This window comes from Benincasa hispida, chromosome 8 (genome assembly GCF_009727055.1).
Source record: "Benincasa hispida cultivar B227 chromosome 8, ASM972705v1, whole genome shotgun sequence".
NCBI classification, from domain to species: domain Eukaryota; kingdom Viridiplantae; phylum Streptophyta; class Magnoliopsida; order Cucurbitales; family Cucurbitaceae; genus Benincasa; species Benincasa hispida.
This window is the reverse complement of record NC_052356.1, coordinates 42,488,777-42,504,995: the sequence shown is the minus strand read 5'-3', so window position 1 is coordinate 42,504,995 and position 16,219 is coordinate 42,488,777. Positions and strand designations below refer to the sequence as shown.

The 16,219-nt window shown below is 31.6% G+C and overlaps 2 protein-coding genes and 1 long non-coding RNA gene across 6 annotated transcripts; all 3 read right to left on the bottom strand.

Annotated features, from left to right (window-relative positions):
* Window positions 1-1,157: 1,157 nt before the first annotated feature.
* LOC120082448 lies at window positions 1,158-2,797 on the bottom strand. Its single transcript, XM_039037628.1, has 3 exons — window positions 2,637-2,797; window positions 2,449-2,537; window positions 1,158-1,520 (listed from the first exon to the last, which is right to left on the bottom strand). Exons 1-3 carry the CDS (start codon window positions 2,676-2,678, stop codon window positions 1,367-1,369), a joined length of 285 nt encoding a protein of 94 aa, XP_038893556.1. The 5' UTR covers window positions 2,679-2,797; the 3' UTR covers window positions 1,158-1,366.
* A 3,250-nt stretch (window positions 2,798-6,047) lies between these two features.
* LOC120083755 (serine/threonine-protein kinase fray2) lies at window positions 6,048-11,034 on the bottom strand. 4 transcript variants are annotated; one of them, XR_005483535.1, is made up of 7 exons: window positions 10,137-11,034; window positions 9,417-9,468; window positions 9,121-9,210; window positions 7,359-7,423; window positions 7,125-7,286; window positions 6,885-7,029; window positions 6,048-6,302 (listed from the first exon to the last, which is right to left on the bottom strand). XR_005483535.1 is itself a non-coding variant. In XM_039039613.1 (7 exons), exons 1-6 carry the CDS (start codon window positions 10,797-10,799, stop codon window positions 6,979-6,981), a joined length of 1,083 nt encoding a protein of 360 aa, XP_038895541.1. In that variant the 5' UTR covers window positions 10,800-11,034; the 3' UTR covers window positions 6,048-6,321; window positions 6,960-6,978. The 4 variants fall into 4 exon arrangements, 3 of the variants coding, with proteins under 3 accessions (XP_038895541.1, XP_038895540.1, XP_038895539.1); XM_039039613.1 differs by having other exon boundaries at window positions 6,048-6,321; window positions 6,960-7,029; XM_039039612.1 differs by having other exon boundaries at window positions 6,960-7,029; window positions 10,137-11,033.
* Window positions 11,035-12,366: 1,332 nt separating this feature from the next.
* Window positions 12,367-14,550, bottom strand: LOC120083409. Its single transcript, XR_005483415.1, has 2 exons — window positions 14,238-14,550; window positions 12,367-12,780 (listed from the first exon to the last, which is right to left on the bottom strand). It is a non-coding gene; the product is annotated as an uncharacterized LOC120083409 (long non-coding RNA).
* Window positions 14,551-16,219: the final 1,669 nt, after the last annotated feature.

Sequence of the window (16,219 nt, the reverse complement as noted above, 5' to 3'; positions counted from 1 at the left end):
ATTTAAACTTTTGAGCTATATCGGATGATTTATTGTGAAACAATTAATTTCTTATGATTTCAATTTATACAAAAGTTATTTTAAAAGAATAAAATTAGCTAATTTCATAAGCATGTCATGAAGTTAGCATCTTAATGTTGTACTTATAACAGTTGAACCTTATGTTAGGAACATACTAACAACAATAACAAAATAAATCAACTGAGGAGAAACCAAATTCTCTTAATCTTGTCCCACGCAATGTGGAATTATGAATGAATTATAATAGATCAAACAAAATAAGGTTCTAAACAATTTGAAAAGTGGGTTAATGAAGATGATTATGAACAAACGAACGATCTATTTTAATAGAAATACAATATAGAGAATGACTATAATATTATATTCTTCCACATATCTAATTTATTGAATTTCATTCAAGTGATAACTGATAATAACATGTTCTATTCTTCGAGTTCATCCAAATTTGAAAATATACTTGAAATATTTTATTAATTATTTACACAAATTCATTCCTTATCCCAAATGCCTAATTAATATTGTATGCAATATACTTATGAATTCAATGTATATAACAATAGAAAATACATTGGACATTGCATGTCAACAATATACTTATGAATTCAATGTATATAACAATAGAAAATACATTGGACATTGCATGTCAACAATAACAAAATAAATCAAGTGGCGATGCAACCAAAAACTCTTAATTGTGTCTCACACAATGTGGAATTACCCGTGAATAGTGATAGATCAAACAGAATATGTGGTTCCACAAAACTAGAAAACTAATTTAATGACGATAATTATAAATCAAAGGGAATGTTTCCCTTTTAGATATTCAAATTTATCAAATTCCATTCGAGTTATAATAATATAATGTAACATATGCATAGCTCAATGTGTATTATCAATCTTGAGGTTTGGATTTGATCACCACCCCACATGTTTTAAAAAAAAAAAAAAAACTGGTGATCGAGTCCCATCCAAATTTGAAAATATACTTGCAATAAACATCTATCCTATCACATAAAGTTCCACCAATTAAATTGAATAATTAAAAACTCTCCTATTCCCAAAAAAGGAATGTTCCACGCCCACGATTCTGAAGATGTATACCAAACAGTTATATCATAGAATAAGAGAATTCACTATATCCATCAGCATCAGAATTTCACAATAACTGAAATCAAATTATGGTTCAGAATAGTTTATTTCATCAGACCACTGTTTTCAAACTTTCTCAGATCAACAAAAAAAGCAAACGTAACAGCAGCATAGTTTACAGCCACCAACCCACCAACAATCCAAACTCAAATCTATATCCAAACTAATGTGTAATCCTCCTTTCATTGTAGCATTCTTAGTTTCGACTCGGGTCTGTGAAGAAGTTGTTGATCGATGGCATAATTTCTGGGGACTTGTTGCGTACGAATTTCCTCAGGAAATGTTCGGCATATTTCTCTCCCTCAGCAAAGTTATCCAGGACTCCAGCAGCCCTATTCTCCTTGCTCACTCTGATTTTCAAAGGATAAAAAACGATGTACTAATCAGGTTACAAAACTCCTAATTCAGAATAAAATACAACAAATCAGTTCCCTTACGTACCTCAATTAATCCCTCAACTAATCATAGGATATTAAATTCTAAGTAGGACAAATAAGAAGTATTGGGAAAGACTAATCATTTCAGCCCCGTTTGGTAACTATTTGGTTTTTGTAAATTAAGCATATTTTCAATCTATTTAAATTGATTTCTTAGTTAAATTCCAAAAACAAAAGCTAATTCTCACAAACTTTTTCTAGTTTTAAAAAATGGCTTGATTTCTGAAAAACATCCATAGAAAGTAGACAATAAAGCCAGGTGATGGAGGTGTTTTTAATTTTCCAAAACAAAAAACAGAAAACAGAATAGTTACAAGCGTTCAAATTTCTTGTCAAATTCAATTTGCAGATCTTGGCAGTTTAAGATTCTTTACAGTTATTTTGCAGCAGCAATCAACAATTTGAATGTTAAATCTATTTAAAAACTCATCATCCTATTCGAACTAATCACAGGGATGGCAAAGGGTCAAAGGTAGTTTTATGACCAAAAGTTCTTATTATTCATCTTAAAAAATCTAGTATCGTCATATACCATGAGTATACCCAAAGATTCTTTACAGTTATTATGCCGCAGAAATCAACAATTCGACTAGTTAAATCCATTTAAGTACTAGTATATACATTATTATACATGCATCATAATCTAACAAATTACTAGTACTCATCGTCCTCTTCGAACTAATCGCAGGGATAGCAAAAGAGTCAAAGGTAGGTTAATGTCCAAAACATCCTCAAATCCAGTACCGTCATATACCATGAGAATAAGCAGATTAAACCACAAAAGAAAATCAAACTTAAAAACACAAATGGAAAGTTAAAATTAGAGAAAACACGGAGAGACCTGACTTCAGGGTTGATGCAGATGTTACGGACTAACTGAAATCCGCAGATTCCGACGGCCACTCCTACCGCCGCGAAAAGTGGGTAAACCTAAAAAAGGAATCTAGATGATTAAACGGCAGGGAACGGACATCAATCAATAGAAAAACAGAATCAGAGAATAATTAGAGCGCAGATCTGAATGATTACCTCGGGCCTCAGCCATCGACTAAGGTTGGAGGAAGGAGCCATTGATGAATATCGGCGGAGGAAGCGGATCGAAGAGGCTGAGACGCGGCTGAATCGGAGAGTTGTGGGGGAAGGAGATGTGAATTTCGGGATTTATATATATTTATAAATTATTTTTTCAATAAAATTAGACACGGAGTCGTAGATAATTGGCTGTTCTATACGGCTTTTTACTGGACATTCGGCCAATTATTAGTTGACACGTACACAAATGCTTGAGTTGCGCCTTCGTTTTTACAAAATATTAGGATTTTTATACAAAATATTTCTTTCTTTTTTTTTAATGCACTACCATTTGAGATTGTGGTAAGTAAAATATTGTGATAAATTTTAATTTAAATTAGATGTTTGGTAAATTAATATTAATTTAGTTATATGAATAGGGTTGTTATTTCAATTATTTTTATCTAGATAATTAATTTATAATTTATTTTAAAATGTCTATGATTTAAATTCCAACTAAATTTATTTAATCTAAATAATTTGATAAAGTTTCTGAAAAATATCTTTTTGGACAAATTATTTTAAAAAAATAATTCTTATAAAAAATGAATTAATTAACATCTAAAAATATATATAGCAAAATACATTAATTTAAAAAGATATTATTATAATATATTTAGTTAAATGGTTAGGAAGTTGGCAAATCTTTAGGGAAGCTGAATCTAAAAGTTAGTATCTATCACCTTTTACACCTTAGTTAAAATTAGAAAGTGATTTTATTAGATTAATAAATAATTTTTTTTACAAAATAATGTAGATAGTTAATATTTTTCTATAAACACTTTTTATGATTGCAAATGCAATCTTGAGCCTAAATTTTAAAAAGACTTTATTTTATTGAATGGTTATAAAGATATATCTTAATCAAGAAAAAACAGTGGATTGTTGACTTCTTTCTCTTAATGCAAAAGAGTGAATTATAATCGAGAGCAAGGCATTTGGTTATGTAATATTTTGAGGCATTTTGTTCTTTAATACTCTGAAGAATTTCGTTCTTTAATACTTTAAAGAGTGATAAAAGGCCTTTGGCCGATCGTTTAGATTTTGTTAAAGTATTGTTAATTTGCACAGTGAACGTAGACCTGCTAAAGTACCGTTTACACCTTTACACAATCGTTCGTTGTATGTTTTAACGCTTCCTCTTATTGGTGCATCGTCTACACGATTGTGTAGATTTTTGATAAACGACAGAATGATTTTCGAGTATATATGATGTAGTTTAATTATATTTATTGTTCATTTATATATTTTAGATTTAAATATAATTTTGATTCAAATATTTGAATTTAAATCCCTTCTATTATTTTATTAAAAAAAAAATATAGATCATAAAATCATATCAAATATTTAGTGCTTATTAGAATTTGAAATTATTTATATTTAAAAATTTGAGATTTAGGTATTCTCATATCTATCATATCTCAATTTTATTGTATGACACTTATGATCATTAGGTTTTTGGGTTGAGATTTAATAATAAAATAATATTATTAAATTATTTATTTTCTTATTAAATTATTCTAAAAAAATAAAACAAAATATTTGAATAGCAGTGATTAATCAAAATATCTACTTATATCCCCAACTAAATTGTGATTAATAAGATAACATATATTTATTTAATTTTAAACATTAAATTTATAATTTAATTTAATTTAAACATATATACATTTATTTATTTATTAAAATTAACAATATTTGATCAATACTTTTGATTATTAGGTTTTTATGATGTGAGATGAATGCAGGGCGAACAAACTATCAACATATACATCCAGCCAAATTTTGATTAATAGAACACTAAAATAATTTATATTTATTTTTTAAAAAAATGTATTAAATTAATTATTTAAATTTAGATATATATTTATTTATTCATTTATTAAATAAAACAATATTTGAACAAATCAATGTTAATTATGAGATTTTTTTTCATGGAATTAAACAATTTTTTTTATTAAATTAAACAATACGTGGAAATAAAAAAAAATTAAATACAACAATGATATAGAGATCTTTCCATTCTTATTGAATTTTGAATGGCAAACTAACAAAATAAGTCATATTTGAGTAAATGTATCAACAAAATAATAAATTGTAATATATTTTAATTTATATAAATTGAAGTTCACTCATCATTCATTTAAGTGCCATACACATAACACAATTGACAATAATAAAAAATAATAATAATTCACTTATTTATTTATTAAATCAAATAATATAGGAAACTAAAGAACTGAATGATATAATAAACAATGTAGAAATTGTGAGAATCTATACCTTTGTTGCACGTAATAATAAACTAGTAATATTTAATTGTGCCGATTTTGCATCAATAAAATTTGAAATTTGTTCAAAAATAAGACTATTAAGGGAGTTCAATATTTTTATTACTATTGCCCAACCAACTTAGTAATTGACACACACTCCTTTTTAAAAATCAAAGGTTTGATCTCTATCATTATAATTATTAAACTAAAAAACTTTCATTTTTTTAATTAAAATGCGATGAAAATTAATGACAATCAATATGTAGAAATTGAAAGACATACATAACATTACTTATAATAATATAATCAAGTGTGGTAGCTTATACGTAAATGTATCAATTTTTTTTGGAATGTTAATAGTAACAACGTTTTTTTTTTAATCTATAAATGTTGAAGCCAACTTGCGTGCACATCCATTAATCTTATGGGACAATCCACCTGACCCTATAACATTTGGGTGTCGAAATTCTTAGATAAGTGACTACCATGATTGAACTATTGACCTCAACCATTCATGAGCTTCTTTTTTACCATTAGGTCAATCATGATGGTATCAATGATTTTGTATATAGTATAATGTACATCTTTTATTCTTAATTTAAAAAAAAAAATGCATGCCCCACCACTATATCACAAACACCATCTATATTTTACACCTATATTTTATCCATTGTTTCCAAGTCAATTATCATCTTTTATTTTAATGGGAAAAAAAGGGACCAATTTCAAAATTCAAGACTATAAATAAAAATATTGAATTGAAACCTCAAGAACATTTTGTATAATTTAAGTAAAAAACTAAAAAGGAAAAGTATTTCTTTTTGTTTTCGAACTAAATGAACCTGTTAAAATTTACAGTAAATATCATGTAATATTAAATCTTTAATAGTACAAACAAAAAACAAAGTGTTATCAAACAAAATAAAGCGATACACGAGAAGAAAAAAAAAATTAAAATTCACTAAACTTCCAAGTCGTAATTTTCACTCCAAACTCTCAATTTTATTAAATTGAACTTCAAACTTTTTTTTTTTTTTTTTATCCCTATGTTCATTTTCTGCCAGGGGAAAATGCTAGCAGTTGTTAAAGAGAAAAGTTAAAAATACTCGACAGAAAATGCTTGATATTTCTTCCTATAATTTAGGCTTACATGAATCAATCTAATGTATCACTTGATATTTTTCATCTTCAAACTCCTAAAACAAACAATAAGATAATAATATACATGACATAAAGCCACAACTAGAACCAACACGCATTACAAAAAGTACACTTATCCTTGGGCTGGATATGGGCAAAAGTTGTACCTGACGTTCTTGGTATCTTTTACTGGGAGGCAGACAGAAGCCCACTGCGAGCAAAATAATGGGCTAATCATCAATGTACTAGCTTTCTAATACTACCTAGAACATATTCCAATCATTATTAAATGCTTCTCAAGGTAAATAATAGGCATAAATACTACTTTGGTATCCATCCTTTGGTCCTTGTATTTTGAAAATGTTCATTTGGATCCATGTAATTCCAACTTAAGTTCATTGATCATTATACTCTCAAAAGGTTTATTTTTGTCCTTGTACTTTCAGCTTTTGTTTATTTTTGTCCCTAGTGACATTTTTTTTTTTAGTACAATAAAAAAGTGACCATTTTAGTCACTTAAAAATTAAATAAAAATGAAAAGAAATAAATCAAAATGGTCACTTTTTAGAAGTATGAAGACCAAAATAGATATTTTGGATGTATAGAGACCAAAATGAAGAAAAGTTGAAAGTACAAAGATCCAAAGGAATATTTTAAAAGTATAAAGATTAAAATAAAGTAAAGTTGAAACTATAAGAACTAAAGTAGTATTTAAATCTAAATAATAAAAGGAAGGTAATACGAAAAAGGTATCCTTCTATCATAATACTAAAAAAATTTCCGTAGTTCTCACCATGCAACAAAATCCAAAAACAGCTATCATAACCAGCAATGGGCAATGGAATTCTGAACCAGTTTAGGAACCTACCAAATATCAGCTTGTTGATCTAAACTTTACGAGCACGGTCACGCCAAGAACCTTGTTGTTTTGCAATTATCTATAATGAGGTTCCAAAAGATAGGGCTGGCTATCATACTTCCATTCAACACCCAAAAGTCATCAATGAAAGAGGGAGAAAAGAAGCAGAAATACCTTCTCACTCAATAGACTTGTTGCCACACCGCTATCACACAACTCCTTCGACTTTTCGTTCCCCAGCTCGTCCTCATCATTGGTTGTACTTAATAATTGACCCACTGGTGCTCCAAACATGGCCTCGTCATGAGCAGCTTTGATTTGCTCCTCTTTCCTAGCCTACAATAAACAGTAAATTAATTCCACCAATAATATGAGAGACAGTCAAACAAGTTACGAGAAAGGAACAACCTCAATTGCAGAAAATCGAAAGCTTTGTCCAATATGCTTTACTAATGTTGCATCATCTTCTGCAGCTGCATGTAGCAAGAAAGCCATATAAGGATATGCAATTTACTCAATAATACTATGAGAATGCCCATCCCAGGCCATAACCAATTTACTAGAGAAGCAAAAAACGACATTTGAAATACAGATTTACCACTTAACAAGTTCCTGTGGATGAATTTTGGTGGCACACCCAAACGATACTTCGAAACCTTTTAAGGCAAAAAGTTCTCATGTAGGCTGTTAGGCCACCGGCAATTCATCAAGGTATAGGAGGAGGGGGTAAAAATGGCATTATAGAAGATTGTTAGAGCATGGAAGCGAGGGACGTGAAGGAACGTTTCTGTTGGGTCAGTGGGGAGAGACCATTGGGAGAGAGAATGTTGGTGTATAGGTGAGTGAGGTGAGTATATCAGTAGAACTAGAAGGCAGTAGCCTATTTCTTTTATCTGAATTTTGGTTGAGGCTTCTCCTGGTGAGAAAAGGAGTCCGTATTGCCTTAGGGCAATTTTGCATTCAATAATACTAATCTTGTAAGGAAATACCTTACAAAGGCCTTGTGGATGCTGTGTAGATATTCCCATGGTTTAGGTAGGTTGGTAAACATACTATGGTAAACAAGAGTCAAAAGCAAAGATATGTTTGTATTATTTGAGTGAGATGGTTGCATAGTTGTGGTTCTATGAAGCTGTTTCTAGGTGCACAAAATACCTTTGGTAGGGCTCTTCGACATTTTGAAGGATAATGATCGTCGGGACTATTTTATGGGTCTCACCAACACCAAGTTAGAAAGCAACAAAGAACCATCGAAGGGTGCGTAGTGCAACCCAAAAGACAATGCAAAAGATTGTTGGGACTATCTTTTGGACCTCTAGATTGTATACTCTATAAAAAGTAAATGTAATTAATATTATTGTTGTTGTTGTCGCCATTGTCGTTATCGTCATCTAGATAAAAGAGGGACCTTTTTATAACTTCTTAGATTAGTTGGGGAGGTTCCCTAACCTGCCCTTCTTAACCCAGGTTTTTAGTTTAAAGAAATTCAATCTATTGAAAATATAATTCATTATAAACATCAAATAAATTGATGAAAACAGAGGAACGTGCCCAGGCCAGTGCAACATTTTGTAAGAAGAAAATGCCACTTCAAAATTCTGTAGAAAAAGAACCTCATGAAATTTCAGCAATGTTCATCCTACCCAAATCCTCAAGCAAGGGTGTGAACAACAATAGCTAACAAAGAAACTATTCGCACAATACAAAATATGATCAGAAATCAACCTAAAACCAACGGTATTATAGAACTACAATAACTCCAATTGTCTATAGTAGAGAATTGAAAAAAACAACCATACAAACATGTACAAAGGAAGAATAATAAATCAATTTGTTTATTTCTATATTCTTGCATGAGAAAAGAGGAGACTAAAAAAATACAAATTCTACCCAGCATGAATTGACACAAACTTACTCGGAAGGAGAGTAAAGATGCATGTAGCAGTTGGTATACCGTCGACAATTCACGATTGAGATACTACCAATTTTAATATTTAAAACAAAAATTGCTTGAAGTAAAAAAGGATAATATATAATAACAAATAAAAATAATTACAACATATGGCGAGTATAAACGATTATTATTTTTAGAATGCAAATTGAATATTGGTTCATAAATCAACTATTGATTTGAAAAAGAAATTAGAAGACTAATTGCTGAAATTTATACCTTCAATTTCTTCATCATCAAGTGGAGCATCCTTGTTGAACTCAAACCTTTCCCAACCTGGGCCTGTGCCTTTTGTATCATCCGTTCTGGCTGCATTTTGAATATGAAGAGCCAGATTCAATACTTATCAAATGTCTATATTTGTTTGTGTGCTAAAGTCCCCATTACAATTGGAAAGAGGGGAGAACTTGCAAATGGAAGTCGAAGTTATAATCCGGGAGGACCTCAGAGAGATCACCTCATCATCCGTGTAATACATTGAAAAACAAAGTATTATTTATCAACTGATAAGTTACCAGTTTCAGCAAGTTGTAGTTTCATCTTCGCTTTCACTCTTTCAGCTGGAGACTGGTGAACAAACAAAAGAAAGAAATCAGTTTCCAATTAAAAGAATAGCATGGCAGTATTCTGCTGAGAGATGACATAGATGGGGAAGTAAAGTAATAATATCACGTTTCAGGTCAATTCACCAACAACGGAACCAGTACATCGGCACTTGTCTATTTTTAGAACTCAAGAACACGGTTGTATAACCTATTGAACAGACCCTATTCAAGTAAGGACATTACCTCAGCACTTATCTATTGTAAACAGAATTACTAGGAGAATATATAAGTTCTTTGTTTTTAGGTGATACAAACTAATAGAATACCATCTTCTGGAGACCAAACTTTAGAAGTATATAACTAACTTTAGAATGAAAGAAAAATAAAACAGAACAGGACAACTCAACTAACCCTACAACTACAACAATTAAGTTCCAATGAAACTGGCAGTCGGCAAATATGAATATAAAATTGTTGTGTCAAACTATTAGCTACTTATACACCAAAATGTAGCATGAACATTCAAAGGTGGGGAAAATTCCAAATAGTAAAATGATGCAGAAACCAATAACAAACTGAAGAGAAACAGAACTTTGATCAAAAGATAATGAAAAACAGAAATATGCATATAAACTGATTGATTCAATTGCCAAAAATGAAATATGCAATCCTAGGAAGGATGAAGCATACCATCATGTCATATCCTTCAATCAATCTTGAATAATCAACACCTTCAGTCTTCTGTCCTTCAACTTTACGGTCTTTCTGTTTTCCCCCTCCCTTACTTCCATTCAACTTCTTCCTCTCTAGCGACAAGCTTCTACTCCGTCGACGCCGCCGGTCCCTATCTGAATTACTCCTAGACCTACTTCTCCTCCTCCTCTCTCTATCCCTATCTCTATACGTATCCCCATACCTATCTCGACTCCTACTTCGCCGCCTCGAATGTCTCTCCCTATCTCTACTCGAACTCCGCCTCCTCGAATGCGAATGTCTCTCCCTCTCCTTACTCAAAGACCTTCGTCTAGGGCTCGATTTCCGACGATCTCTCTCCAAAGCCCTAGGGCGCCTCTCTTCTCCTTCGGGAGAGCTTGGTTTCTTCTTCTTAAGCTTGTTCTGAATGGCCTCGAGCTGCGCTTGCTTTTCGAACTCGGAGGCCTTGGAAGGGCTTGAGGCTTTAACAAAAGAACTGAGGAAGGAAGACGACGAAGGCAGCGCGGAGCCCTTGGACGCGGAGACCACGTCACTGTTGGAGTCGGAGGCGGAAAAACCGAGGCCTCGTTTGAACCTTGCTGCCCCTTCTCCTTTACGAGTGAGCTCATCGTAGTACGCCGCAGCTTTCGATTCCTCCATAAGCGGCAAATTTGGTTTTGGGCTTGAAGATGTGAAACGCTATAGATTTTCGAGCAGTTACCCGTGTGAATCAGAGTGAACGGCGGTCAATGAAACTGGTCGGAGACTGTTAAGTCGTTGCTCCATTTCCGACGAAGTTGAACTTCTTAAACCGCTTCCAGTTCATCGCCCATTCGAATTTTCAGAATTGGATCGTGCAACTGACGTTTGCAGAACCACAAGGAGATCTTTAAAAATAAATGACATCATTGTGTGTATATATATTAAAGAAGATTACTTATTAATGTACAATTATTAGGTTTAATCAAAGTTTAAAATGTTAAATGTCAGAAATATAAAATGTCGATCTTAATAGTATTTTTTAAAAAAATTAATCAGTAAGTGAAAAAAAATTAGATTTAGTATTACAGATTTTTACATAACAAAATTTTTATCAAACCGCTGGACATTAGGTTCTTTGATTTGTAAATATGTTTTTTGAGATAGTATTCTCTCCCTTATTTGTTGGGTGTTTGTTTGAAGGTTGTTGCTCCTATATCTTTTTTGTCAAAAAAAAAAAGATATTAGCCTACCCAAGCATAGCTAACTTGTCAAGTTATATACAATTATCAAGCGATCAAATCTTTAATGTCCGTGTATATACTATTATCAAGAGTTGATTAAAGTATAATCTCTATATGTCTATATAACATTATCATTTTTAATATAAGAGTGTGATACATATCTTTGAACATCCTACCAAATTGTCCAATCATAACTTATCATGTGACAAATTTTGCATTTTTCCTTTTTAAAAAATATTTTAATATTTTTTATGGAAGTGGTGAGACTATACACAAAGATAGATGATGTTCGAGATGCATCCAAATATTGTCCAATATTACTAAACTATGCTTTTATCAAATTCCTTCCTATTGTATTGATTAGTAGATACACTTCTTATTGACCTTTTAACGCGATGCATGTCTAGTGGCTCAAAAGAGTCTTTTATACTATTTTTACCATTTTTAGTAAGATTATTTGCTTAATACATCTAAAATTTAATATAAAGTTGTTTAGCTATAATATGACGTAAATAAGTTCTTTATAACTTAAACGTGAAAAATAATAAATTTAGGATAAAATGAAAAATTCTAAAAGTTAGATAGAAAGAGCATCTCATATTAATGGACCCGAACTATAAATCAATTTAATTTCTTAAAAAATATTTTTCTTTAATTAATTTAATAATCTGTTTTATCAAACACGAAAAACAGTTAAAAGTTCAACACAATCACTTGCAAAATCAAATCTCAATCAATATGTGATTTAAGAGAATCATTAAAACGTTATAGTTGACAACAAAACCAGAAAATAAAGAACAAAAACTCTTCATCAACTTAGCATTCTTTGAAATTCAAGCTAACATCAAAGATGAACCTTTGATCTATTGTATACACACTTTATCAAACACTAAAAACAGCTAATCTAGGTTTGATTTGTGTTGAATTAATGTAATTCATAAGATTACCATAGCATATCGCAAATGACTCGATCCCGAATACAGAATTAATCTATAACTCAAATGTTTCTTAATAGAGTCCAACAACCATTATCCTCAAATAGGGTACTAATCTTCCATCATATGCATAGCAAGGAGATGCAAAAAAAAAAAGGATCAAATGATATACAACAAAACTATTGAATAAGAAAAAACTACCACAAGAAGGTACCTAAAGAAATTCCCATTAGAATAGTTGAAATGTTCTGCAGTAAATTGCTGAAGTTGTATGAATTATGCCCTCAATAAGCTAGTTGTCCAAACAGAAAGTATGTTCTTCCCATAAAATATAAGGTATAAACTGAAGCATTGACATCAATTTAGAACCTGATCATACAAAATTTGTAGACAAATGAGATTTGAACTTGAAGATGTTGCAGATGTTCCGTGGCTTGAAAATTCAAATTATGTAGCCTCTTCATTTGAATTGTCGTTGATTTTCTGCACAAAAAGAAGCCATAACCCTTTTAGTCCTTTCAAGAGGTATCATGATGCAAATATTTTGCAGAACTTGTCATCTTCAATATGCTAGAGAACCATTGAAGTATCTAATAAACATTATTAGAGAATGATGCAGTAAACCAGATGAATGATAGCAAAATTAAGGGAGCGTTTGAACTCCCAACTTCCCTTGGTGGAGTGGGGTATTATAGCCCTTCGATATTTGGGTCTCTTATTATAATAGTTAAAGTTCTTGGTTATTATAACTCACACTTAGCTACAGTAAAACTATTTGAAAACTCTCATTGTCTATAGTGTTTACTGTTTTGTAACTATCCTCCCTCCTTATTTGTAAATTGTAACTTAGACTAAAATAGTATGCACCTCAAACGAAGATTATTATAAACTAAAATAATTTGTACCCAGACTATTATAACCCACTAAACTAAGATAATCAACTCAGCGCTCCAAATAACTCCTAAGAGTCCATGGAACTTGATAGTCAAGATTCAAGAGACATTACTTAAGAAAAATTCAATCCTAAAATAGAAGAAGATTGTTAAAAGTACTGATATTAATATTGTTAGTGATATATAATTAAATTTGTCTTTACCCACAAATTTAAGTTTTTGGGTCAATCGATGATTTAAGATGGTATCAAAGTAGGTGGTCCAAGGAGGTCATGTCTTCAAACCCCTGCATTGTTTTTCCATCCCCAATTGATATTAATTTCCACTTGTTGGGTCTTCTTCATATTTCAAGCCCACATGTGAGGGGGAGTGTTAGTGATATATAATTAAATCTTTCTTTACCCACAAGCTTATGTTGTTAAATCAATCAGTGATTTAAGAGATATAAGTAAATTTACTTGTTTTTGAGTTCAATGATGATTCCTACAACATCATTTCTTCTCCCATTCATATTAATTTTCATACGACATCCTTTCCTCTCCCATCAACTTAACCTTTAATAGTGATTCCAACAGCATCATTTCCTCTCTAACTCATATTAATTTTCACTTGTTGAGTCTTTTATAAATTTTCAAACTCACAAGTATAGGGAGTGTTGAAGTATAGATATAATTAAACGTAGGATTCGGTGTTGATATAACAAAGATCATTTCCCTTGTTCAAGTATTAAGATTATGCTGATTAGCTGCGCCCTACAAATAGATGAGAACGAAATATTCAGAACCTTACAGCTTACACCGTAACCGTCAGTGCCCTCTTCAATATGTTCCCCACATCATCTACTAATTCCTACAATTGATTTGCAATAATCTCGAAGTTTTAGCTCAACCCCAATGTCGAAATTCAGTCCGAATTACTAAAACGCGATAAATTGACAATGAACCAAAAGCTAAACAACATTGATAAAAGAAAGAGTGGAATTATGAATAATAAGCTATAGGCAAGGGCTGATAAAAAATTACATAAAGCGAAGTAGAGAAATCTTACGGATTGAGCTTTATGCCAAGACAATCCTCTGTAGACGTTGACTGAGAAGGTAGCAGTGAGATAAATGGTGGCGACACCGAGACCGGCAGTAAAGGCCTTGAACGCCCAATCGCCCACTTTACTCGCTGCTCCCATTTTCGCCGAGATTTTCGACGTTTCTCCGTTCCTCGCCGTAGGAAATTTCAGCTAAGTTTTGATCGTCACCGACCTCACTGCTCCAAAGAAGAACTGACCTCGATTTGCATAGAAATGCAAGAACCCTTTCAGCGACGTCGTTCTGATTCCCAAATGAAGGGTTTTTATTCGGTCTTTTTACAGTACAACAATTTTGATAAAATGCCAAATATGAAGGGGGGAAAAAAAGGCAAAATACATTTTTCGTCAGATTTGAAGTAGATGTCTTATAATGGATATTTTTAATACCTAAAATTTGAATAGTAATTCTAAATGATCTCTAGACTTATTTGACCATTAGTTGATTTAATAGTTTGCTAACTAGACTATTAAATGATGATGTGTGCCTATTTGTCAAATTTTATTTTAAAATTAGATTTTATTAGGTTAAAATGTTAGATAGTTTAAAAATATTTTTAAAAAATAGAAAAAGAAGAAACAAATCTTTTAGTTTCTTGTATCTTTACTCTGAAGACCAATAGTCCATTTTAATTTGGATTATAATAATATGTGTTTGAGGTGTAAACTATTTTAATTTGAGAAGGAAATGGTAATCTGTAAAATGAATAAAAAATGATGAATGTAGAATAGTAAATATTATAGTAAATAGAATTTTGAAAGAGTGTTGGTTAATTGAAAATTTTGAAATAGTATTTATCGTAGTAAAAGATAATTATTGTAATCATAAGATAATCCTTGTCATGACTATTGAATAGTCCTTGTCTCAAATGTGTTATTCAACTTTGACATCTGCTAACCTCTTGGACGGCAACTTCCGGTAACGTTGGTGGCAACTTCTAGCAGTGCATGCTTAATCCCACAACAAAGAGGTTTTTATTTCTTTTATTTAAAATTTTGTTTAAAATTTGGTTTTACGAACATGTTTTCTTTAAATTTTGGTTTGGAATTGGTTTCCTATTCATCTTTTCCTTAAAATTGGTTCAGAATTTGTTTTCTATTCATATTTTTTAAAATTTTGTTTAGAATTAGTTTTTTAACATCTATTCTTTAAAGAGACGTTTGGGAAAAGAAGTTGTAGGGTTGGCAACAAGGCTAGAGCGGGCGGGGGACTCCCAATCCCCATTCCCACGGGGTATTTCTCCCCATCCTCAACCTGTCCCCGCCAATTGAAGGTGGGGACAGGGACGGGGATTCCTGATGTAACTAGAAGGTTTACTTCTTTAATTAGCTATAGTTAGTTTGTTAGTTTTGACTTTAACTATAGTTAATTTATTAGTTTTGAACAAACTTGTAATCTTTCTCTATAAATAAAGCATATTCTCTTATTTTGAGGAGAGATTCATTGATTCAAAATATTAGATTTTTTATTTCACACCAAAATTGGTATCAGAGCACTCCAAGATTTAGGAACCGATGGTGGGAAAGAGAGTCCATCAACCAATCGAAAGAGATGTACACGGGCAAGAACAAGAGGTGGAAGATACTTCCACCCTCTCTCCAAGTACCTTAACCCGACGTTTGCTGTCCGTTGAGAATTCATTGGAGGGAATTCATGGCACCTTAACAAACCTTCAAGAAAGCATAGAAACCCTTGCTAGAAGAGTTAAAATGCTTGCAACCGCACCTCAAAATCGAGAGAATATTCAACCAGTTGATCAAGAATGGGGAGGAAGAGGAAGAAAAGGCGGCGAACGGGCAAGAAATGGCCAAAACCAGCAAGAAATATTTCAAGAAAGACATCCAAGAATTCAAAGACAGCACCATGAATATCTAAGAAGACAACCAATTGGCCAAGAAAGATATCAAAAGAACCAAGATTGAGATTCATCTAGTGAATATGATCAAGA